This window comes from Carassius auratus, chromosome 34 (genome assembly GCF_003368295.1).
Source record: "Carassius auratus strain Wakin chromosome 34, ASM336829v1, whole genome shotgun sequence".
Taxonomy (NCBI): Eukaryota; Metazoa; Chordata; class Actinopteri; order Cypriniformes; family Cyprinidae; genus Carassius; species Carassius auratus.
This window is the reverse complement of record NC_039276.1, coordinates 7,398,178-7,421,602: the sequence shown is the minus strand read 5'-3', so window position 1 is coordinate 7,421,602 and position 23,425 is coordinate 7,398,178. Positions and strand designations below refer to the sequence as shown.

The window sequence follows — 23,425 nt, the reverse complement described above, 5'->3', positions numbered from 1 at the left end:
CATAAATAAATAATCTTGACATGTTTCTATCACACAAATCAGATTCCAGCTGCATCAAATTCATCCGCTTTAAAACATAATCAAATAATTAATTATTTGAATGAATAACTCAAAATATGTTATGCTGTTTAATTTCTGCAAAAAAAGCAATAAAAAAAAACAAGGAAGATGCAATGTGTAAAATTTATGTGATATAAAAATTGCTAAATTATTTATGTGTTTTAAGAAATAATGGCAATAGAATTTAACTTTAAATATTTACACTCTGCATTATGATATTGCCATGATATTTCCTGGTAGTTTTCAGTTGCTGTGGCAATATTAGCTAAACAACAAAAAAAAATCTTCTAAAGCTATTTTCAGTCAAAGACATTGATATTAATGTTTCTAAACCAGAATCTTTTACAGCAAGTGAGTTTTGTCAACATTTCCATGCTTTGCTTGTATTTGTATCTTTCCTTATTTGTAAGTCACTGCTGCCAAATGAATTTATGTAAATATAAATGTAAATATAGGTTGTGCTTGGTAAAGACTTCACCATTCTGATTTAGTATCCTAAGCTGTCTAATTAGGTTTATAATTCTGACATTCTGGTAATACACTGTCAAGGAAGAGTCCCTCAAGACTGTGCATCAATCTCTCTATTTATAATTCTATTTATAAAACTGTTTAATATGTAGACTTTTATATTGTATATGGTGTAAAATTGTTTAGAATTCATTTTTTTTAAATATAATATAGACTGTTTCTAATTCTGTATTCAATGCAGAATTGTAATGAATAATGTTATTTTATACGTCTTGTCTTCTTAAAAAGACAGGACAAAAGGAAAAGTGGGAGTGTCTAGGAAGGAACGAGACAGAGGAGGGGGTGAAGGAAGATATGCATCATGTGGACGTAGACCAGACTAGCTCTGTGTTCGCAAGCAGCCCGTTTAACTCTTTCCGTCCCACTAGATGTCAGTTCATCAGACGTCCGGTGAGTTCTGTTTATCCACTTTTTCTCTTTCTGTTTGCTTCATCTGTCTGCACCCCCTCCCATCTCTTTTTGCTGTGTGTTTACATTACTTTGTCAGCATTTACTGTTATTAGTTGCTCACATTAGAGCATAATATGGTCTTCATTTGCACTAATAATAAAATTATAATGGCCGCATTTAAGGTTCAAATCAAAGTGAAGTGTGGTAATGATATTCAATATCCACTTATTTAAAACTCAATAATGGCAGGAGAGAGCTAAATTAGATTCTACTTTATCCCCTTGGGATATAACAGAACATAATTATGTTATCGTAAGGATCTCAGAGACATATTTAGCCATGACTCATGACTCGCCTGACTACACGGCTTCACTTTTGCTTGAATGAACATGTTTTCCTTTGGAGTAATTCACTAGAAAGTTGTCTTCCCATTGTAAAATAGGGCACAATGGTTATGGAGTCAGCCTATTTCTAGATTTAATTTAGCATGTCTGTGGTTTCTTTGACTTATTAGATCCTGTTTCATCATAGTGCATAAGGAGTCCCATCAACACCTAAGACACAAGATGTCAGTGGCTGAAAGGGACTAAATATATAATGTACGTGTATGTACAGAATAAAGAGATTTACACATTGAGCTATTTGATTCAGCCCTCTTTCTTTTAAGTCATTATAGGCATGTTTCCGAAATAATGACCTGAAATTAGAATTGCTGGTGAGATGGTTATACAATAATGTTCATTTGTGTCTGCAGAAAAGGTGAAATATTGGAAAATGGAGTCACCTCAAACATGCTGTAAGTCATCATGTGTGTTTGTTGTTCAAATAAGCTTAGTGTTTCTGAATATTGCTGATGGCCATTTTTCCGTTCTCTGGCAGGTGAACAGGGTCATCAAAACCTTGAAGCCATGAAGGCAGGCATGTTTCTGCGCAAGGTGAAGTCTCGTACGTGGAAGCGTCCGAGGCACTACAAACTCCAGGAAGACTGCAAGACTGTCGCATATAAATCTAGCTGGGCAATAAAATCTTATTCTACCTGTACGTTCTCACTGAGTTGAGATTTTCAGTATTTAGGTCTAGTTTTAATTGTATATAACTGATCCAAGATGGGCTAAAAATGACTGATTTATTTAAGAAAATATATATTGACTGCCAAAACAAAAACACACAAACAGGCTTATATATGAGAAATCGGTCACACTTTATTTTAGGGTCCAATTCTCACTATTAACTTACCATTAACTATGACTTTTGCCTCAATTAACTCCTTATTTGCTGCTTATTAATAGTTTATAAGGTAGTTTTTAAGTTTAGGGTATTGGATAGGATTATGGATGTCATGCATTATATGTACTTTATAAGGACTGATAAACAGCCAATATGTTAATAATAGACATGCTAATAAGCAACTATTTATTAGTGTGAATTGGACCTTATACTAAAGTGTTACCGAGAAATCTAATAGCTATTGCATATAAAATAATGGTCTTGTACTATAAATAAATCCAAAAGGTATACATTGGTGGACGAATAAAATAGACATGTCAAGGTAGTAGATTAGACATGAGGAAAATTGGAAGTCCAGGGATTGATTCAATATGAATATTACTTAGATTACCATGCAATGTAAATGTGTAATATTCATTCAGTTCATTTGTTTTGCTGGCTGCAAAGGGGAGAAGCTTTGGGTATCAGTGGGTTGCTTTTTGTTTGACACCCATCATCTTTACCTTTTCACCATGGGGTGATGAACATCTTCAGCTTCCAATGAAATTAAGAGCTCCTTTAGTTCACTATGAACAATAGTAAAACATGAAGTATTAGTAAAAATGTAGCTTGTCTTTTCAAAAACTAATTTGAGTTCTTTAAAAACTTTGAGAAGAAGGACTCTGAACAAAAAAAAAAGCTTAAAAGCAAAGTTTATGTTGCCTTTACATTTGTTTTTCAGTCTCCATCAGTGATGTGGAGGCTGTTCGTGAGGGACATCAGTCCGAAGCGCTCCTCAATGTGGCAGATGAGTTTCCTGCTGACCGCTGTTTCACTCTGGTGTTTCGCGGCCGTAGGGGAAACCTGGACCTGGTGGCTGATTCAGCGAAGGAAGCTCAGGCCTGGATTCGGGGCATCAGAGCCCTAATGGACAACATGGAGAACATGGATGAGAGCACCAAACTTGACCAGTATCCTTGCTTTTGAAGTAGCTAAACAGAACTACATGTGAAAATATTCATTTATTTATTTATTTTACTTTTGTACTTTTGCTTGGTGCATGTTGAGGCATAGATAGATGGATGGAGGGATGGATGAATGGACATACAGATAGATTGTGGATGAATAGATGGATGGAACGATAGAAGGACAGACAGATAGGTAGGTAGATAGATAGAGAGAGAGAGAGAGGTTAATGAAGTCCAGCTGTTCACTGTCAACTTAAATTATCAACTTAAACCATTCCGCTCAGATGGATCTCAGACTGGTTTTTGAAAGCAGATCTAAACAAGGATGGCAGAATAAATTTTAAGGAGGCAAAAAAATTACTGAAAATGATGAACGTGAACATGAATGAAGAACATGCATGCTGTCTTTTTATGGTGATTATGTGACACTTATGTGATTTTGCTTCATAAATGAATACCATGTTGAACCTTATTGTCTTTTGATCAAATTTTTCTCACAGACGGCAGACAAGTCTGAGTCAGGAACCCTGGAGGGCCAGGAGTTTGTGGAGTTCTACAAAATGCTTACAGAGAGAACAGAGGTGCTGGACTTATTCCATTACCATTCCAGTGATGGACAGAGTCTGTCCCAGTGTGATCTGGAGGAGTTCCTGAGAGAGGAGCAGCTAGAGCGGGAGGGTAGTCATGAACATGCCCTTCAGCTGATTGATCGCTATGAGCCTTCAGACACAGGTAATGATCCACCGTCAACCACTATACACTCTTATCATTTTTGACTGAAGATTGAAAAGGACAATATGCTTATATTGGCTTCTTGTACAGCCAGAAAGAATCACTCGATGTCAGTCGATGGGTTCTTAATGTACCTGATGTCTCGTGAGGGATGCATCTTCAATCCAGAACGGCAGAGCCTTTTTCAGGACATGAGCCAACCGTTGGCCCACTATTACATCTCCTCATCACACAACACTTATCTGATGGAAGACCAGCTAAAAGGACCAAGCAGTGTAGAGGCCTACATCCAGTGAGTTCTGCTTATTTATGGTCATGTGATAATAAGTAGCATCTCTCATACATGTATAATGGTGTTTCTGTATTTGAAACCGCCTAGTTCTGTGATGCCCAAATACACTTTTAAACAATGTAACACAAATTGAAATAACAAAAACAAAGCGTACATTAGAAATGAAGATTGCATGTTTCAGTTTTCCTTCCTCTTGTGGTATGGAATGGCAGGCCGAATCAAAGGTCACCACAACCCAACTTTGGCCCTTGGGTCCTGGTTTTGGGCATCTCTGGCCTAGTTGAATGCATTGCACTTTGTTCTTTGTGTTCATGACAGTGGTTGTTTATTTGTTGTTAAGGACACTGAAACGAGGCTGCAGGTGTGTAGAGGTGGACTGCTGGAATGGATCGAACGGAGAGCCGGTGGTTTATCATGGACACACACTGACATCGAAGATTCTCCTCAAAGATGTGATTACTACAATTGCAAATTATGCCTTCAAGGTGATCTATGTATCAAATATCATTATGAATATCTGTTAATAATGATTTACTTTGTTGTTCACATTATTGATATTAATACTATTGTTATATAATATTGTTGTTGATGTTAATATTAATTATTTAAGGGGATACATAATAATCTGTATTAATGTTACTTCTAGGCATCTGAGTATCCACTCATCGTGTCCATTGAAAACCACTGCAGCGTAGAGCAACAGGAAGTCATGGCTCGATATTTCAGAGACATTCTGGGTGATATGCTACTGACGAACACAGTAGAGGGAGTCTCCAGCGAACTGCCATCCCCAGAGGTGAGCTGTTCAATGCCTTATAGATAGTGGAGCACTTAACTTAACTGCCTTAAAAAACATGGATGACTTCCATGGATCTTAATATATGCTATTTTATAGTCATAGTACTGCAATGGGCACTTCATTAACTATTAATGTAATGGTCACTCACATATGAAGACGTCAGGTTCATAACTTTTATAGGATTGATTTTTAAAATATCTGTCAATACTGTGGGGTCCAAAAGTCTGAGACCCTATGGAGTGTGGTATTTTCTCATTTAAATGTATATATATATATATATATATATATATATATATATATATATATATATATATATATATATATATATATATATATATATATATATATAGTGTTTTACATAAAAATAGCATTACATTTTCAATTATTCTGTATATATTGTTTGAATTATATATTATATAATAATGTCTTTTTTAACAATAGTTGTTCCCTCATTTCTTTCAGGCACTAAAGAGGAAAATCTTGTTGAAAGGAAAGAAGATTGGAATGGAGTCCGAGAGCCCCACAGGTGAAGTCAGCGATGAGGACGAGGCAGCAGAAATGAATAAGGACAGTCTGGCTTCAGAGAGTCCTTCAACAGATGGCAAGGTACCAGTGGTAACAGAGAAACTGAGGAAAAGGTCTCTTAGTATTTTCCACTCCCTTGTTCAACATGGTTTTTGCACTTTTGCCCTGTGTAGAAATCGAAGCATAATCTATGCAAGGAGCTCTCAGACCTAATGTTCTGTAAGAGCGTACATTTCCACAGCTTTGAGCATTCCCGCATGTCTGCTAATCCTCATGAGATGTCATCATTCTCCGAGTCTAAAGCCCGTAAATATTCAAAGGAAGCAGGTTAGAAATTGTTTTTAGATGGATAGTTTGAATATATTCAACCTCATATTGTTCCAAACCTGTATTTTTCCTTTCTATATAAAATATGTAAAAATAAAATTAAATCTAACTTGTACCATTATGTTAGAATAATTACATTTTTATATTATTCATTCTAATTTTTGTCTGTCAGGTTCAGATTTTGTGCTTCATAACACCAGGCAGCTGACAAGAGTGTATCCAAGTGGAATGAGAACGGATTCATCAAATTACTGTCCAGTAGACATGTGGAACATGGGATGCCAGATTGGTTAGTATGGTAGAAATTATACTGGCACATCATTATGTCAATTCTACCAGGTGAAAAAATGTGAGCATGGAAGACATAAAAACGCTCTATGTAAAGAGAAGCAGGGAAACATCTAATGTGTTGTATTTACTTTACTATGTTTCTGATTCATAGTGGCATTAAACTTCCAGACAGCAGGGATGGAAATGGATCTAAATGATGGGTTGTTTACTCAGAATGGATGCAGTGGCTACATCCTAAAACCCGAGATCCTTCGCAAAAAGGAGAGACTCTTTGATCCTGAAAATCCTGAGGAACATGAAGATCACCACCCTCTACTGTTCTCTGTTAAGGTATTAAACAATATTCACGTTCCCTCTGCAAGTTTATTTTGAGTTTTCATTTGTTGATTCTTTCTGTTTTCATAATTTTTTTAGGTCATTAGTGGACAACAGCTTCCTAAAGTAAAGCAAAAAGATTGGTCCATCGTAGACCCCCTGGTAAGGGTAGAAATTCATGGCGTACCTTTGGATCAAGCTAAACAGGAGACTAAATACATTGACAACAATGGTGAGGAAGTAAGAATGAATTGGTCTGTAGTGTTGCCAAATCACTACAAGAGAGATAAATAGAAACTGTGCACGTTCTCATGCATACACATGTAACTTTAATAATGTGGAAACAGACATTACCTGTTAAGCTGACAAGTTTCCATAATTTTACAAACCATAGGAATCATATTTAAGTCCTGCTGCTGCTACAGTGATTTTTCTAATTCTTTCATCTGGACAGGATTCAACCCTCGCTGGAACGAAAGCTTACAGTTCACAATCCACACTCCTGAGCTTGCACTGGTGCGTTTTGTAGTTGAAGACTATGATACAACATCAAGGAATGACTTCATAGGGCAATACACCCTACCTTTTACCTGCATTCAACCAGGTAGTCCTATATTGAAAGACAGTTAAAAACAAAAAAACAGGGTCTTATTCACTAACCAAGCAAACACTGCCTGTGTAAATGTTTCCACACAGAAATCCTCATTTACCATTTACTCTGCACTTTGTATTTTACTTTATTTTTTCTAAATGTAAGATAAAAGTTAGAACCATCTCTCATTTAGAATAAACTGGATTACTCAACATTAGAACGAGGGGTAAGAACAAATTTGTGAACATGGACCCTTTTTTTTGACTCACATAAGACTAGTATTATTATTAGTGAATGAGACCCAGTGTTTTTGTGCATGTACTCTTAAGCCATTGAAAATTAGTTTGGCCTCCTTGCAAATAACAAAAAGCTTCTTTTTACAGGATATCGTCATGTGCATCTCTTGTCCAAAGACGGAACGAGTATCCATCCATCCTCCATCTACGTTCATATAAAAATCACACAGCTGTAATTTCACAATTCTAGGAGTTTTATTCACAATGCTTGAAACTTGTTTTGAGGGGCTTATATTATTCAGACAAATCTGTAGTTTGCTTTTAAAACATAGAGAAAACATTTTATCTTGTGCAGTGATTAAAAACAATACAAATGCTGGTAATTATTTGAGCAAAATAAAATATTAATAACTAGTACTTGCATTTTAAAAAAAAGGTATAGCAACTGGCATTATTTATTATTTATATCTCTATAATTGCAAGTGTTAGTACAATGTAGAATAGTAGAATGTTGCAGAAACGCTTTTCTGGTAAAAGCACATTTTATTTTTAGTTGTTTACCTATGCAATACTAAATGTACTGTTTTTATTTTTGAACGTAATACGATCAAGGCAGAATGGATCGTTAATGTTGTACATTCTCTGATTTAAAGGAACTGAGCATTGTATAATGCCTTTTATAAATAACCTGAAAGCAAGTGTTCAAAGTAAATGACTTTTATTTCCATTATGTATGTACTGTACATTTGCAGCTAAAAAAAAAAATTATTTGAAAAATGCCTTTTAAAGGAATAAACATTAATAATTATATCGTAAAAATATTTATTCAGTGTGGTTTGAATGAGGGTTTTGATTATAATTACATGGAATACTTTCAAAGGACAAAGAAATGTCAATTGAGATGTATACAGAAGCACAGCTACATATCCCCTGCTGTTTGCATGTGCTCTAAAGCAGTTTGCCCATCCTCTTGTCTATCTTCCGCTTCCCTAATCCAGGTCTTTTGTGTACTCATAGAGGCCTCTTGGTCTTTACCCACACCATCTTGAACAGGCAAGTCTGGGTGATGTCTCTGAAGGTGCTTTACAACCTGAAATTTCTGTTTTGCCCTGTAGGGACAGTGGAGGCAGTAAAATGGCAGCTTATTTGTGTGGGACAGATAATGATGGCGGAGACCCGCAGGCCAGCGGAACGCTCTTTGGCATATGGAGCACACATAAGGTCGCTCCTCACTGTGCTTTCTCTGGTGTGTCTTGAGGAGGAAGCGTGTCTTGAAAGCCTTTCCGCACTTCTCGCATATAAAGGAACGCACGTCTCGGTGACGTGTCTCCCGGTGGATGCGCAGGGCATCGGCACGGTTGGTGCGGTACTCGCAGTCCTCACATGCATAAGGTTTGGCACCTGTTGAAAAGAAGAATAAACATCAAGGTGTGCAAGCAGTTTACAATGATAATAAGTTAAACTATAGCACATAGCTACCTGTATGTTTTGTCATGTGATACTTCAGCTGGTTTACCCATTTGCATTTGTAGCCACATTCTGGGCAGAGATACTTGCGTTCCTCCATGTGAATCCTCATGTGATACTAAAATGAAGAGAGCGCAATTAAATTGGAAACATCAAAAGAACTGGATAGTAAAAACTAAATACCCAAACCTTTAATCACTATCTTGTATAACAGCTCTTCATACCTTCAGTCTTGAAGGATCAGCACATGCATAATTGCACTTCTCACACCGGTAAGGTTTCTCTCCCGTATGGATTCGAATGTGCCAGGTGATCTTCTGTTTGTTTCTGGTGGAAAACTCGCATTCAGTGCACTTAAAGAGGCAAGTTCCTCCGTGTGACCGCACATGCTGGTCAAACACCACTTGGTGGGTGCAAGAGAAACCACAGACATCACACTTAAGAGTTTTCTCCTCTGCTGGTCCATCTTCATGCTCATCTGACATATGCTGGACCAGAAGGAGTCTTTTATGGGTACTAAAGGAACAGACTGAGCACTGATGGCTGATGGACATCTTGCTTTGTTTTTCTGGACCATTTTGAGGATCTTTCGTCTTGATTTCAGAATGTTCATGCTGGATATGTGTTTTGAGAGCAGCCTGGCAACCACAGGTGAAGCTACATTGGGTGCAAGACAAGCTGTTAGCATCTGGATGTGCTCGGTTGGAATGTTGCCTAAGGGCAACATCAGAGACGAAACGTGCATTGCATTGACTGCAATGGTAACTAAGATCACCAGTGTGGCAGCTCAAGTTGTGGCGGTTGATGTCATTGAGGTTATAAGCTCTGTAGTCACAAAGTGAACAGAAGTGCGTTGCCTGTTTGTCATGAATGCGTTGATGGTGCAAGCGTAGTCTAGATGTGGTGCCGAAAGTTTGGCCACAGAGATCACAGCAATGCCTCCCAACACCTGTGTGCATGGACTCATGGGCCTCAAGTCGATAGCGACGGATTGTGCTAAATGAACAGAAGCGGCATTGGTGAGGACGGACTCCCTCATGCTTCACAGCAACATGCTGTGTCAGGCAGCGCTCTTGCTTGCAGGTGAAGGAGCAAAGATTGCACCGTAGGTTGCCAGATATTTTACCTCTAGAAACCTTCTTCTCTTTCTTATGACCTAGGATATGATGATTGAGAGATTTTTCCGATTTGGCAACAAATGAACACTGGGGACACTGTGTTTCACCTGGTTTTAAACAGCCCTTTATCTGATGACTTGCTAGAGCTCTCTTTTGGTGGCAGAGAAAAGGACATTTGGGACATGAGAAACGAGGTTTGGGGTCTTGGGGTCTCTCTTCTTCTACTGAATCCCTTTCTGAGTCATTTGCCCCGTCTTGCTCCTGATCATGTTCTGAATCACTAGGATTATCTTCTTGCTCAAACTGCTCTCCCATCTCAGTCAAATCTACCTTATTGGTGCTTCCACTGCATGTTGCACAATGCCGACCTATTGTGACTTTCCTAACAGATGAGAAAGGACATTTTCTGCAACTATACCTACCATCATCTTCAATATTTCCCAAAATCTCATCATTTACCAATGCCTCCTTTTCTGCAATCTTGTTTTTACTCCTCACAATCGCCTGCCCTCCTTTAGTTGTGCTTGTCAGGGAATCAGTCTCATTTACTGCAACAGCTATAATAGGAGACGGTGAGTCACCATCATCTTGTACTCTTGAATCTGTAGAATCATTGACTTCAACCCGTTCAGGATGGATTGTTAGGGATTTAAGAGTTGTACTCTGTACTTGCATAGATGCATCACTCCCTGAACTACCTTCACAACTCCCTGATTTACCTTCAGTGCTAGTGAAAACAGACTTCTTTCTGTGCCTCAGCAGTGACCGGCACTTCCGGAGGTGGGTGTTCAAAGAACGCTGCTGTTTAAACTGCATACCACAGTCCTGGCAGCGTAGTCCTGCCTTCATGACCTGGCAGGATGACTTGCAGTGCCGGATTAATGCTGCATGCTTTCTGGTCACATAGGAGCAGCGGCTACACTGATACATATTATCCCGTGTCTGGACGACAAGCATCTGCACCCTGCCCTCTAGTACAAGGGCTTCAGCCTGGTCTTTATCCTGTTTTCTCATGACATGCAAACGAGTCTCAGAAGCCGAGGCCTCTACACATTTCTCCTGATGGAGTCCCTCCCGGTTCCTTTCAGTTTCTGTCAATGGTGGCAACTCTTCAGAGTCACTTTGATCCTCAAAGTAAGCTGCATTGTCATCATCATCATCAGCTGATGGTTGTGGGAAGTTCTGGTGGACTGTTTGCAATGTGTGAGATTCAGAATGGCCTTCAAATGCTGTGTCGTGTATATTTACTGTCTCGGCAAGTACCATTTGTGTGCTATTCTGGCTAGTTTGGGAAGTAAAACGTGGGGAGCCACACTGTTCTTCATTATTTGGATCTCCTTCAGAAAGATTACTTGCCTCTTCTCTTGCAGATTCAATATCAAAACTGGCCTGCTGTACTAAAGTAATTTCCTCAGTTCCTCCAATAGTGGCTGATATTGCTTCATTCTCATTCACGGACATATCTTTTGAGTCATCTATAGTCCTATTAGAAACTTTTGCATTAACTGTTTCTTCCCTATATTCTGAATTTGAGGTCTGAGGTGCTGTGGTTTTGGAGAAAAAGTTATGTGTCAAATCCACAGAGCTTTGCTCTTTTTCTTTCTGTGCATATTTCTCAAGCCACCCCACATCTCCAGGCACATATCCATGGGATTTCTTTTTATGCAGGAAAAGGCCGGTGTTGCTAAATGTGGTGTAGCGGCACAATGCGCAGCGGAAAACGCGTGTCTGGGTGTGCCTGCAGTTCTCGTGGCTATGCAGCGCTTGGCGGTACTTTGTTGTGTAAGGGCAAAACGTGCACTGGTAAACAGGAGTTTGAGGATCTGCCTTTGTGGAGTGCTTGAGCTGCATATGGCTGCGCAATTCAGTCTTTCTCTTGCAGGAGTACGCACACACCTCACAGATCAAGGATTTTTCCTGGTGACGGAGTTTATGGCTGTTCAGCTGGTCGATGCGATGGCAACGATATGGACACTGATTACATTTGTACCTGAGACAGGTGTGAGGCAGGTCAGTAAACAGATGTGTTTCTTTTTATTATCATATTTTGATTTCAATCAAGGTACATACCTTAGATCTCCTGCATGCTTACGCATGTGGACACTGAGGTAGTGTTTCCATTTCGTAACATATCCACATTCTGAGCACATGTGCTGTTTGTCATCAGAGTGCGTCAGCATGTGCTTTGAAAGATAAGTTTCATCGCGACATCTGAAGTCACACAGAGTACATTTGTGGGGCTTTTCACCTGTAAATACAAACGTTATCTGTCTACCAATGGCCAATGAGTCATTTTGAAGGAATAGTTCATTCAAAAAACTAAATTGTGTCCACATTCTCACTCGTGTCATTTCAAGCCCTATATAATTTTCTTTTCTTGTGTGAAATGTCCAACCTGCTCTCTTCCACAGAATGAAAGCAGATGATTTATACTAAAGGAAAAAATACACAATAAAAGTATCATAAAAGTAGTCGAAGTAGACTTATTCCTTCACGTTTGCTGCAGCTAAACTATACTGTTGTGTACTGTATGAAATTTGATAATTACAGCAGAGGGAAAGACACCTATTTAATTTGGTTCCTCACACAGAGCTATTGTATGACTTCAGAATACTTTGAAAATATCACACAGATTGTATAAATAAAATCAGTATAAATCAATCAGGTTCCAATTTAGATTTTTTTTTCATGAAAAAGGAAATAATACGAGGTTGAAATAATAAGACTGAATAAACGATGACCAAATTTTCATTTTTGAGTGAACTATACCTATAATCGCTTATAAGAACTAAGTAGAGCAACTGAATATCTTACCAGTGTGCATCAGCATGTGTCTTTTCAGAACTCTTTTGTGAGCCGTTACAAAGCTGCACTGCTCACAGTGGTGGGTTTTCTCACTGGCATGAAAGTGACCAACATGTTGATCGAACTCCACAGGGTTGAGGGTTGTGAAAGGGCAGAAGCTACAGTTCAGTTCTTGATTCCCTGGATGTCCTTGCCTTTTGTGCTGCTGATAAAGGCTCTTATTTGAGCATGAGAAGTCACAATGGGGGCAGTGATAAGCCTGATGCGTGCGCAAATGTTTCTCCATGTCTTCAATGCTCCCGAAGAAAGCCCCACAGGCGTGATGACGGCACTCTACGGCTTCAATTTGGTGAGCATCTAACACATGCTTTAGAAGCTTTTTCTTTTCTCTACATTGAAATGAGCAGCCTTTATGGAAACAAGGTAATGGCTGACCATCTTGTGTTTTATTGTGAGACTTCATATGGCTCTTTAATGCCTGACTCTGACTGAAAGTCTTTTGGCAAGTTGGGCATTTAAAGAGCTCTCCGCTGGGAGCATCATCTTCTTGATGCCCATGCACACCGGCGAGGTGTCGTCGCAGAGAGTTACGCTCCACCGATCCATACTCACATAGATGACACCGGTGCAGTTTCTGTCCCGTCTCTCTCAGCATGTGGACGCGCAGCTTACTCTTGCTGGTGAAATAGTGTTTGCAGGTGGGACATTGCAGATTGGGGTCAGGAAAGTGAATACGCATATGTTCTATCAAATGGGAGCGAGTCTTGAAGCAGCGTCTGCATTCAGAGCAGATGTGGGTGCGAAACATGTGTTCGGTGCCCTCTGCAACATGTCCTACTAAACAGAAAGATGGCATAAGTCAGACCTGCGTATCTAATTATTTTAATTACAGCATCGCATTTATTATATTTACCATTAGACGGAAACTTGTCTCGGGTAATGGTAGCACATTTTTTCCCCTTTTTTGTTGATGCTTTCCGTTTTTTGGTTACACTTTTCTTGCTTCTCGTTTGAATAGGCATATCCATCCCCTTCAACTGAGACGAAGCTAAAACAAAAACAAAAAATAATACACTTCTTATTGTCTGTGAGCTGTCAAAGCTGTAAAACAAGACAAATTCATACCATATATAAGTCAGCCTGTCATTATCGCAAAACAAACTCTTTCAGGGATCACCCTCTCTTGGTTTATTTTGCAGTAATGACTGACTTAGTGTGTATTATTTATTATATACAAATAATACACACGAAACATTGATCTGAATTGTAATTATTTCGTTTTGTAAGGAAGAGACACAGACTGACATAAAGGATGTTAATCTAGCAACTGACCAATCGAAACCAAATATCCCAGGGACCCATTCATGCCAAAGGACTATGTCTTACATATGCAATATATAATTAATTAAACGTATGGTTTTCAAAGTATTGTTGTATTTTACCTTCAGGTGTATTTGCTGCATTATTTTCCTCATGCTTGAGTTGTTCTGAATCACATCCAGCCGTTTGTTGGTCCATATTTGGGTCAAACGCCACAGGACATTAGTCAGTGAGGGATAAACTCTATTACAGCATCAGGACCATGAAGTGTTTCCGTCTCTCAGGGCAACACGAATGTTCTGCATCACCAATGAGTTCCAAATGTGATTAACAGGGTTCTGAAATACCAGACTTGAGATTGAAAGAGCTGGGTGTTTTTGTCTGTTAACTTAAAGGACATAAAGCAATTAATCCAGTGCGCTAAATATTATGAGAACATGTTTTGTTGGGGAAAAGAAAAAGTGTTTTTATTAAACAAATGTAGACCTCCTGCGCGAAGGTTCGTGTTTCATTTGATCTGATAAACAAATAAACAACAACGCACCCTCGAGGAACAGAAGATGTGTTCAATTAAAGCAAACTACTCGAAAATAACTGATAGTCGTCATCAAGAGATGAATAAACGCGTTAATGCTTTATTATGTTTATATATTATTTATTAATTCAATTACATAATAAGAAATTACCTTCACTTGTGTGGATGGAAACAACGTAAACAGCGTCATTTCTTGGCCTTGTTTCTGTTCACAGAGGAAAATGAATTTTAAAATTATAATTCTGTATAACGTACACCGTGCAGAATAATCCGTTTTAAAATATACAAAATATATAGACGTTCATAACGCGACTGCGTCTCACAAACATTCACAACGGAACTATTCATGTGAAACAGTTCACACGAAATCATTTTCCCGAACAACGGAAACAGCACAGAGGTCGCCATGTGATTTGCTCATTTCATTTTAGTGAATCGGTTCTTTTGAACAGCTGGTCCGAAAGAACCGGTTCAAAATGAAACAAATTTAAAGTGGGATTGATTTGTGAATCGTTTAAACCGAGTTATTGAAAAGATTCGACTCAGCCAAAAGAACGATTTGTTCATTTTACATCACTGGGTTACTGTATAAAGTGTGTGCTATGTTGCATCTTATTCGCATCTTATTCGTTTCTTTTAAGGTAACAGAAACAATGTTGTTTCTAAAATGCGGTTTGACATTTGCTCTGCCGTAAGTAGCGAGTTTTAAATCTGCATTAGTTTTTTTTTTTTTATAAAAAGATTGGTCAGTGACAGCTTGGCATAGTCTTGTATCACTCTAAAGACTATCATCAAAATTAAAATTAAAATGATTTCACCTCATCTGCTGTGAATGTAGGTTGCATATTGCAGTGAAGGGACAAAAAGGCTTTTCCTAATTGAATAAGCCAAGAAATCCTGAAAACACCTTCATCATAACCCTGTCAAATGTTACTGGAGCCCTGAAGGACAACCCTTACTTTGGGGCAGGAGATAAAAGCTATCACTTGCTCTTAAGCTGGATCACTTAACACGCCAAACACACACAAGCATCTGAAAGTAGAGACCTCATACATGCAGCATGAGAGCGGACAAGTCCATACAGTTTGACTTCCACCCTAGTCCAGGCAACTCATTTGGTAAGATCAGAGTAAACTGTGATGTTACTTTAGGCAGTTTATATTCAATGTTCTCCTGATTTGACTTTCTTTCAGAAATCAATCCAGCACATAGTTATCCGTCTCTGATTGAGGCTTTGTGTTTTCAGGTACGGCAGGAAGTGGATCCGCATGGAGAGGACCAGGGAAAAGCAGATGGTGGATCTGCACACTAGAACGCCCTGGGAGTACGTCACCTTTACTGCTTTCGGCAGAGACCGCCAAATATTCTTCAGCATACTTCAAGAAGGTACAGTATGAGCAGCTAGATTGTGTTTTATTCATTTTTTCCTACACTCAGCAGTGTTGTGAAATGTTATATATAGTTTATGTATAGTTTTAAAGACTGGTAGCTGAATTCTTAAAAAATATGTTGCCGTCTTAATGATTGATTCTGTGTCCGTGCAGCACATGAACTTGCTTTAAAGCAGGAGGAGGGCCGAACTGTGATGTACACTGCAATTAAAGCAGAGTGGAGGCCATTTGGTTTTCCAAGGCAATGACGACCACTGTCTTCAGTAGTGCTGGAGAATGTTGTGGCGGAGAGGATTGTGGATGATGTAAAGGAGTTCATTGGCAATCCTAAGTGGTACACTGACAGAGGTGAAAAAATCTGCTGTATGGACCCCCAGGCTGTGGAAAGAGCAGCTTTATGTAAACACAGTTGCTTTGTTTACAGTTGATGTTGCTATGAATAATAGTGTCTTATAAAGTATAGTGTAGATTAGTCTGGTGCAGACAGACAAAGTCAAAACAATATTGACATAAATCTCAGAGGACAGAGTTGTATTCTTTTATTCCTTCCATTTCAAATAAATGCAGTTCTTTTGAACGTTTTTGGATATGGGAAAAATGTATCACGGCTGTATTTTTATACTGCTGTGCAAATATCACCGGTTTTTTTTTTATGCTATTCAGTTCAATTCAATTTCACTTAATTGTTGGAATTTCTTCCAAAAATTGTCTTGCATCCCATAGTGTCCCATAGTATAATATGACTGCAAATCCCAAGTCTCACCATTCTTGTGTTATTTCAGAACTGCGCTAGCAGGAGAGCTGGGTTACAGCATCTGTCTGACGATCGCCTCAACCACCTGCTTAGTGTCGCTCCACAGCGAAGCATCATCCTGCTAGAGGACGTGGATATAGCCTTCGTCAGCCGGGAGCTGCTTCCCACAGAGAGTATGTCTCACAGACTGTTTGTAATTTTAATAAAAGATAGCTCTCTAGCCATGACATTAACAGCACCATGGAATAAATCTTCTGTTGTTGATCTCATTTAATCTTCAGATCCGCTGGCCTATCAAGGCATGGGAAGACTCACTTTCAGTGGACTTCTGAATGCTCTGGATGGAGTGGCATCTTCAGAGGCCCAAATTGTGTTTATGACAACTAATTTCATTGAGAGGTAAACCTCAATACTGCAACTTGTTCAGTGTGCATAACTTTTTTGTTTCTAATTAACACAAGGAAGATTAGTGGTAGTGTGTTTTACAGTTCAAGGTAGTGAGAAGCAATTATCAAAATGTGTGTGATATTTTATATATACACAATATGTTTAATATATAAATCCTGTTTAATATATATTTAATATTTAAAATATATTTTATGTTTTTTTAAAAATCAATAGATAATACTGTAGTTTATCTTGAAATATCTCTTTTTGCATTTTTGTAATCCAGTAATAATGAGTGAAGTACCCAGTATTCATGAACGCCTGTGATTTCCTTTTGTTTTCTTTTCTCCCCTTTCTGTTTTTGTCTCCTCTGTGTGCTGAAGACTTGATTCAGCTCTTGTTCCTGGCCGTGTGGATCTGAAGCAGTATGTGGGTTACTGCTCCCACTGGCAGCTGACTCGGATGTTCTGGAGGTTTTACCCTCAGGAGTCTGTAGCTGAGGTGGAGCGGTTCGCTGAGCAAGCGCTGGCATTAGGACACTTCATGCTCTATAGGACAGACCTGGCTGGCTCCATCAAAAACATTGCAGAGACTGAAGGAGTGAAGAGTATACAGGCAATACAGACTTTTGTAAGATGCAGACTGAGCAACAGGCGAGTGATTTACAGAATGAATGAAATGTACAGCTGGATAAAGGCTTGCCACACACTGGAGTAATAAAATCCAACTTGTAAAAAAATTGTGAATTCTTTCTATTGTTATTGGTTTAGCTACAACAGATGCACTATTTATCATGCACTGGTTTTCTTTCACATTGTTTACAGTCGTGTTTCATTTGCAGTAATTGTGTAAGTGAGACATAATATTTACTTAGCTCAGAGCAAACTTTCTTTTTTTGTTCATAACATCAATATTATATATGTTATCCAATTTTTTTTAGGTGATCATTCAAATCATTCAAGGAAAACAGTCATTGTAAACACAGGTATGTGATTCAAAACATTTGTTTGCATTTGTTCACCATGCCCTGTAGAAATTGGAAGAAATGTTAATGTTAAAGGGATAGTTCACCCAAAACGAGCATTTTCATTGTTTCCTCACTTTTAATGTAATTCCAAACCTGTCTGACCTTATTTTTTTTGTGTAACACAAAAGGAGAAATATGGAATTCACACTACTGTTATTATAGGGACTAGGGACAGTCGTGGTCAACTTCACTTGAAAAAGAGCAGCTTTTGTGTTCTACAGAGGAAAGACAAAGGTTTGCAACTTAAAAAAAAAAAGTAGAGAAAATTGTCCAGTTGATGGCACTGTTCTTACTGTATCATTATGAGCATGATAATAGAGTTTCACCTTTAAAAACATTAGTCGACACAACATGACTTTACAGCAGATAGTGAAGGGTTAACTAGAAAGGCTTTGCCCCACCTCCCTCTCCCTCCCATGTGAAACAGGATCGGTGTTTCCCTCATTCTTCTTCCCGCTTCCATAATGGCTGTTATTTTTGCAGTGAGCTCTGTAGAAAGAAGGATCGCGTTCAGTTTTCTGAGGCGCATGACAGTGGCCACGGACTTCAGGAGAGGGGCAATGGATAATGCTGCTGCTTCTGTCACTGTCCAGGACAACCACAGGAAGCTCAAGACTGTGGATGACCTCCCAGAGATCAAAACCTTTAGGATGCTCTACACACTGATCTTTAAAGGATATCTGAACCGCATGCATGAGCTGCAGGTACAGAGAGATACCACAGCCATAGTTTGTTTATCATGTAACTGTAAATGATTTATGCCTCCATTAATGTATTCAGACTGTCACTGGTTTTACCTTTAAGGACTTCGAATAGAAAGGAAACAACTGTCTACCTTAATTTGAACACTTTTTTTTATAATTCAGTATACTTGTTGTGATCTCAGTCTGATGTTTGTTGTTTTGCTCTGAAACGATTCAATTGTATCTCTAAATCAACCCGATGTTTCTTCACTAGCAGATCTTCTTTGTTCTTCACCACTTGTTTTCGTCTCTCCAGTTATATGAAAACCGGGTTTATGGACCTTTGTACAAAGTGAATGCTGGAAACTTCCAAGCAATTTCAATAAACAGTGTGGACTTACTGGAGGAACTCCTTAGAAAAGATGAGAAGTTTCCTTGCAGAGGAGACATGACTTTGTGGACCGAGTACCGTGACCTGAAAGGCATCGGCTACGGCCCTTTCACAGAGTAAAAACATTTGACACAATTGCTCTGTATCTGTACCATAGGTTTGTTTTGTAACATGCACATTATGCAAGACTAGTCATGTCTGGACATTTTATAAGGCCAAAGTGCATCTGGCTTATGAAGCCGTGTGATGTTATGTAAACTCTAGTTTGTTGCCATTTATTGTTGCCCCTCTGACAAGTCAATATGTTCTTCAACAGAGAAAGAGAGAAATGGTACAAACTGCGGACAGTGCTGAACAAACGCATGCTGCATCCAAAGGACTCCGTGCAGTATGGAGATGTGGTCAATGCAGTGGTCACAGACTTCATCAAACGGATTTACTATCTGCGGCAGATGAGCCCCACCGGTGATCTGGTCTCTAACATGACCAATGAGCTTTATCGCTTTTCCCTTGAAGGTATTTAATTTCCCTAAGCACTTTAAATTAGATAGAATCAGACAACAACAGATACACATTCCCAAAGATGTACCTGATTTTTCACAATGCCCTTAATAGCTACATGTTCCCCTGAGAATAATTAGGAGCCAACCTGACACTACTATGTGAAAGAACTGCTTAAAAGAAACAACATATGTCATAATTTGTATCAGCTTTTTATAAATCGAAAGTTCAAAGGTATTGCATTTCTTTGGAATAGAATGTTACAAATCTTTTGCAAGATTATAATTGTCTTCAGTGTCCCTTTTGTTCAATTGAATGTGTCCTCGCTGAATGGAAGTATTGATTTGTTTCAATAAAATCTTACTGACCACTGATATTTGAAATACAGCTTGTCCTTGTGGGGATTATTGTTTTTATCAAACATTTGCTTTCATATTAAAATATGGACATATGTTTTTTTAAATTTAGTTTTATTTAAACATAATAATTTAAAGTATTGAAAGATTTATTGTTATAATATTCATTGAGTTGTTTCATTTGGAAAGCTGACTAAATGGCATCCTTCTACTATATGTTTTATAAGTGTTTACTGATCTTTTTCTCATTCAGGTATCTCTTCCATTCTGTTTGAGACACGCATTGGCTGCCTGGAGAACGAAATTCCTGCAGAGACACAAGATTTCATTAATTCTATTGCACAGATGTTCACCTACAGCATGCCTGTGGTGGTGCTGCCAAACTGGACTCGCAATTACTTGCCATTTTGGCAGTGGTACATTAATGGCTGGGAGGGCATATTCAAATTTGGTAAGCTTATTAATTCATGTACCTTCTTCAGATAGACTACAAGAGATACAGGCATGTTTTGCAGTTTGATGATGTATTAAGTATGTATGTATTATGGATTATGCATAGCCAGGAAAATGATTGACATGAAGATGGAGGCCATTCAGAAGCGTGTGGATGCAAATCAGGAGATTGCTGGGGAGTATCTCACCTACCTGCTTTCCAATGTCAAGATGAGCAGTAAAGATGTTTATGGAAGTATTTCTGAGCTGCTGTTGGCTGGAGTGGACACAGTAAGAGACATTTAATGTGTCTTTGACTATATTGAAGCAAAATATGTATGGGTTTTGAAATTATATTTGTTTTTCTTCATGTTCTAGACCTCCAACACTATGTTGTGGGCACTGTATCTCCTCTCAAGAGATCCAGAAGCTCAAGAGGCTCTGTATCAGGATGTAACCAGAGTCTTAAAGGATGACAGAATCCCAACTGCACAGGAAGTGAAAAGCATGCCTTACCTCAAAGCTGTCATCAAGGAAGCATTAAGGTTGAGATTTATGTTGTGTAATATAATACTGTGCATCTTTGAGAAGTCAAAATAACATTTGACACAGGCGAACCCAAAAAGCTAATTCGGCATATACTATACACTACTGGTCAAATGTTTGGAATAATTAAGAAGTCTTTAAAATAAGTATTTTTATGTTTACCAAGGGTGCATTTATTTGATCATTAATATAGTAAAATCAATAATATTGTGAAATATCATTATAATTATAAACAAAAGTTTTCTATTTGAATATATTTTTTAAATGTAATTTATTCCTGTAATAGCAAAGCTGAATTTTCAGCAGTCATTACTCCAGTCTTCAAATTTCACACGATCCTTCAGAAATCATAATAATATTCTGATTTGGTGCTTAAGAAACATTTCTTCTTATTATCAATATTGAAAACAGTTGTGCAGCTTAATGTTTTTTTGGAAACTGTAATACACTACCATATAAATATTTGGGGTGAGGAAGATAAAACAAGAGGAAATGAATGCATTTTATTCAAAATTTCTAGTAAATGCTGTTTTTTGAACGTTCTATTTGTCAAAGTATAATGAAGTGTCAGCAGAGATGGGACCCATTTATGGCTTTATTAAAAGAGGCAGCAGAAATACAAACAAACAGGCCAGGGTTGAACACCAGCAGTAACAGGAAATGGTAAATAGGAAACAATGGAAGGCTTTGCAAGGAGTGGCTGTAAGTGAGCTGTTTAAATAGGCTGGGAAATGGGGTAAAGGTGAGGGTGGTATTCAATTCCAGGTATGGGTATAATGGGAAATGGAGTCCAGGACAAAAAAGTCTGTAGGTCTGAACACTGTTCTTCAGAAAAATCCTCCATGTCCTGCGGAATCTTCAGTTTTCCAGTATCTTTTGCAAATTTGAACCCTTTCCAGCAGTGACTGTATGATTTTTGAGATACATCTTTTCACACCAAGTACAACTGAGGGAATCAAGCACAACTATTTAAAAAAGATTCAAACATTCAGAAGCAAACACGGTGCATTAAGAGCCTTACACCTTTGCACAGGATGATGTCAAATTTTGTATAAATATTTTTTTTTCTATTTAGTACTGCCCTTCAGAAGCAACAGAAGATACTTGCATGTTTCCCATAAAAAAATTAAGTACAATTTACCTTGATCTTCAAATTCCATAAGTTTTCACCCCCCAGCTCTTAATGCATCTTGTTCCCTTCTGGAGCATCAGTGAATGTTTGAACTTTTTTTTAATAATTGTGTTTGAGTCCCTCAATTGTCTTCAGTGTAAAAAGATGGATTTCAAAATCATAGTCACTGCTGGAAAGGGTTCAAATGTGCAAAAGATGTGGGAAAACTGAAGAATCCGAAGGACATGGAGGATTTTTCTGAAGAACAGTGCTCATTTTAGACGAGGACATGACATATATATATATATATATATATATAGCATAAAATCTTAATTATTCTAATCTTTTGACAAGTGGTGTACAACTGCATATTATAATCTATGTAATTTCATGTGCAGGATGTACCCTGTGGTGCCCATGAATTCTCGTCTTATTGCAGAAAATGAAGTTGTCATTGGTGGGCACTTTTTCCCTAAAAAGGTAAATTGTCTTCATCTTGTTGGGATGAAAAAAGGTTTGCCAGTTCAGAAATTTGCATCACTAAATCGGCTATTATTTTTTTCAAACAGACAACATTCACTCTGTGCCACTATGCTATCAGCCATGATGAGAAAGTCTTCCCAGAGCCACGAAAGTTCAAACCTGACCGCTGGCTCCGAGATGGCAGAACAAGACCCAACCCATTTGGGTCAATCCCATTTGGCTTTGGAGTAAGAGGCTGTGTTGGCCGACGCATTGCTGAACTGGAGTTGCATCTGGCATTAGCAAGGGTAAGAAATACAGAAATTTGACAGACAGTTATATTACATTATAAATTGTGATTTTTTTTTTAATTGTATCTTTTCATTCCAGCTAATCAAGTTGTTTGAAATCAGACTGGACCCCACTGTAGGTGAGGTTCAGTCCCTCAATCGGACAGTGCTTGTGCCAGACAGACAGGTTAACCTCCACTTTGTGGAGAGACAGAAGACATAAAGAATACCAATGTTTCAGCAAGATATAAGCTGCCTGTGTATTTTAAATTATCAGCTAGTGTGAATCATGTGAATATGTCAACTTCTTTACCTCTGTCTGGATGTAATTCTATTGTATTTTGGGATATGCGGTATAAAGGACCCTGTATAACACTGTGAAAAATACTTTTCCCCATCATATTTTGTATAACTCTAGGCATTAAATTGTTGTTGTCGACTGTACTTCATTCTGTTGACATATATTAATGTATTATATGAACTTAAAAATCAATTAAACCTTTTAATGAATCCAAAATCTCTCTTTTTGTGTTATTGGTCAGTATTTTTGGAAGGGCAATTGTGGATATTTATTATTTTCTTACCACC

General features: G+C 38.1%; 3 protein-coding genes and 1 pseudogene across 7 annotated transcripts; 3 read left to right on the top strand and 1 right to left on the bottom strand.

Annotated features, from left to right (window-relative positions):
• The first annotated feature begins 918 nt into the window (after window positions 1–918).
• Window positions 919–7,822, top strand: LOC113053047 (1-phosphatidylinositol 4,5-bisphosphate phosphodiesterase delta-4-like). The gene is made up of 16 exons (XM_026217670.1): window positions 919–978; window positions 1,733–1,774; window positions 1,858–2,016; window positions 2,927–3,155; window positions 3,437–3,566; window positions 3,653–3,884; window positions 3,975–4,176; window positions 4,517–4,661; window positions 4,823–4,972; window positions 5,438–5,581; window positions 5,674–5,827; window positions 6,000–6,116; window positions 6,270–6,448; window positions 6,533–6,665; window positions 6,888–7,037; window positions 7,409–7,822. Exons 1-16 carry the CDS (start codon window positions 957–959, stop codon window positions 7,495–7,497), a joined length of 2,277 nt encoding a protein of 758 aa, XP_026073455.1. The 5' UTR covers window positions 919–956; the 3' UTR covers window positions 7,498–7,822.
• A 140-nt stretch (window positions 7,823–7,962) lies between these two features.
• On the bottom strand, window positions 7,963–14,914 carry znf142 (zinc finger protein 142). Of its 5 annotated transcripts, none has more exons than XM_026217669.1 (8): window positions 14,658–14,914; window positions 14,094–14,359; window positions 13,565–13,699; window positions 12,661–13,485; window positions 11,917–12,094; window positions 8,953–11,836; window positions 8,741–8,846; window positions 7,963–8,662 (listed from the first exon to the last, which is right to left on the bottom strand). In XM_026217669.1, the coding sequence occupies exons 2-8, from the start codon at window positions 14,167–14,169 to the stop codon at window positions 8,181–8,183; spliced, it is 4,686 nt and encodes a 1,561-aa protein (XP_026073454.1). In that variant the 5' UTR covers window positions 14,170–14,359; window positions 14,658–14,914; the 3' UTR covers window positions 7,963–8,180. The 5 variants fall into 5 exon arrangements, with proteins under 5 accessions (XP_026073454.1, XP_026073450.1, XP_026073451.1 ...); XM_026217665.1 differs by having other exon boundaries at window positions 12,661–13,488; window positions 14,658–14,913; XM_026217666.1 differs by having other exon boundaries at window positions 12,661–13,488; window positions 14,094–14,322; window positions 14,658–14,913.
• A 473-nt stretch (window positions 14,915–15,387) lies between these two features.
• On the top strand, window positions 15,388–17,755 carry LOC113053809 (mitochondrial chaperone BCS1-like; annotated as a pseudogene).
• A 730-nt stretch (window positions 17,756–18,485) lies between these two features.
• LOC113053045 (sterol 26-hydroxylase, mitochondrial-like) lies at window positions 18,486–23,354 on the top strand. Its single transcript, XM_026217664.1, has 9 exons — window positions 18,486–18,769; window positions 19,065–19,255; window positions 19,456–19,655; window positions 20,250–20,447; window positions 20,556–20,719; window positions 20,807–20,973; window positions 22,484–22,565; window positions 22,655–22,855; window positions 22,938–23,354. Exons 1-9 carry the CDS (start codon window positions 18,530–18,532, stop codon window positions 23,058–23,060), a joined length of 1,566 nt encoding a protein of 521 aa, XP_026073449.1. The 5' UTR covers window positions 18,486–18,529; the 3' UTR covers window positions 23,061–23,354.
• The last annotated feature ends 71 nt before the right edge of the window (window positions 23,355–23,425 follow it).

What these genes read in the sequence shown, in the direction of transcription:
- znf142 (XM_026217665.1), bottom strand. Translation starts at nt 14,169, where the DNA reads ATGGACCAACAAACGGCTGGATGTGATTCAGAACAACTCAAGCATGAG. An exon ending in CTGATCCTTCAAGACTGAAG is followed by an intron (nt 8,847 to 8,952) that starts GTATGAAGAGCT and finishes TCTTCATTTTAG; the next exon opens with TATCACATGAGGATTCACAT. An exon ending in TCACATGACAAAACATACAG is followed by an intron (nt 8,663 to 8,740) that starts GTAGCTATGTGC and finishes TCTTTTCAACAG; the next exon opens with GTGCCAAACCTTATGCATGT.
- LOC113053047 (XM_026217670.1), top strand. Translation starts at nt 957, where the DNA reads ATGTCAGTTCATCAGACGTCCG. An exon ending in AATAAAATCTTATTCTACCT is followed by an intron (nt 2,017 to 2,926) that starts GTACGTTCTCAC and finishes TTTGTTTTTCAG; the next exon opens with TCTCCATCAGTGATGTGGAG. An exon ending in CTATGAGCCTTCAGACACAG is followed by an intron (nt 3,885 to 3,974) that starts GTAATGATCCAC and finishes CTTCTTGTACAG; the next exon opens with CCAGAAAGAATCACTCGATG.
- LOC113053045 (XM_026217664.1), top strand. Translation starts at nt 18,530, where the DNA reads ATGGCTGTTATTTTTGCAGTGAGCTCTGTAGAAAGAAGGATCGCGTTC. An exon ending in ACCGCATGCATGAGCTGCAG is followed by an intron (nt 18,770 to 19,064) that starts GTACAGAGAGAT and finishes TCGTCTCTCCAG; the next exon opens with TTATATGAAAACCGGGTTTA. An exon ending in TGCATCTGGCATTAGCAAGG is followed by an intron (nt 22,856 to 22,937) that starts GTAAGAAATACA and finishes TTTTCATTCCAG; the next exon opens with CTAATCAAGTTGTTTGAAAT.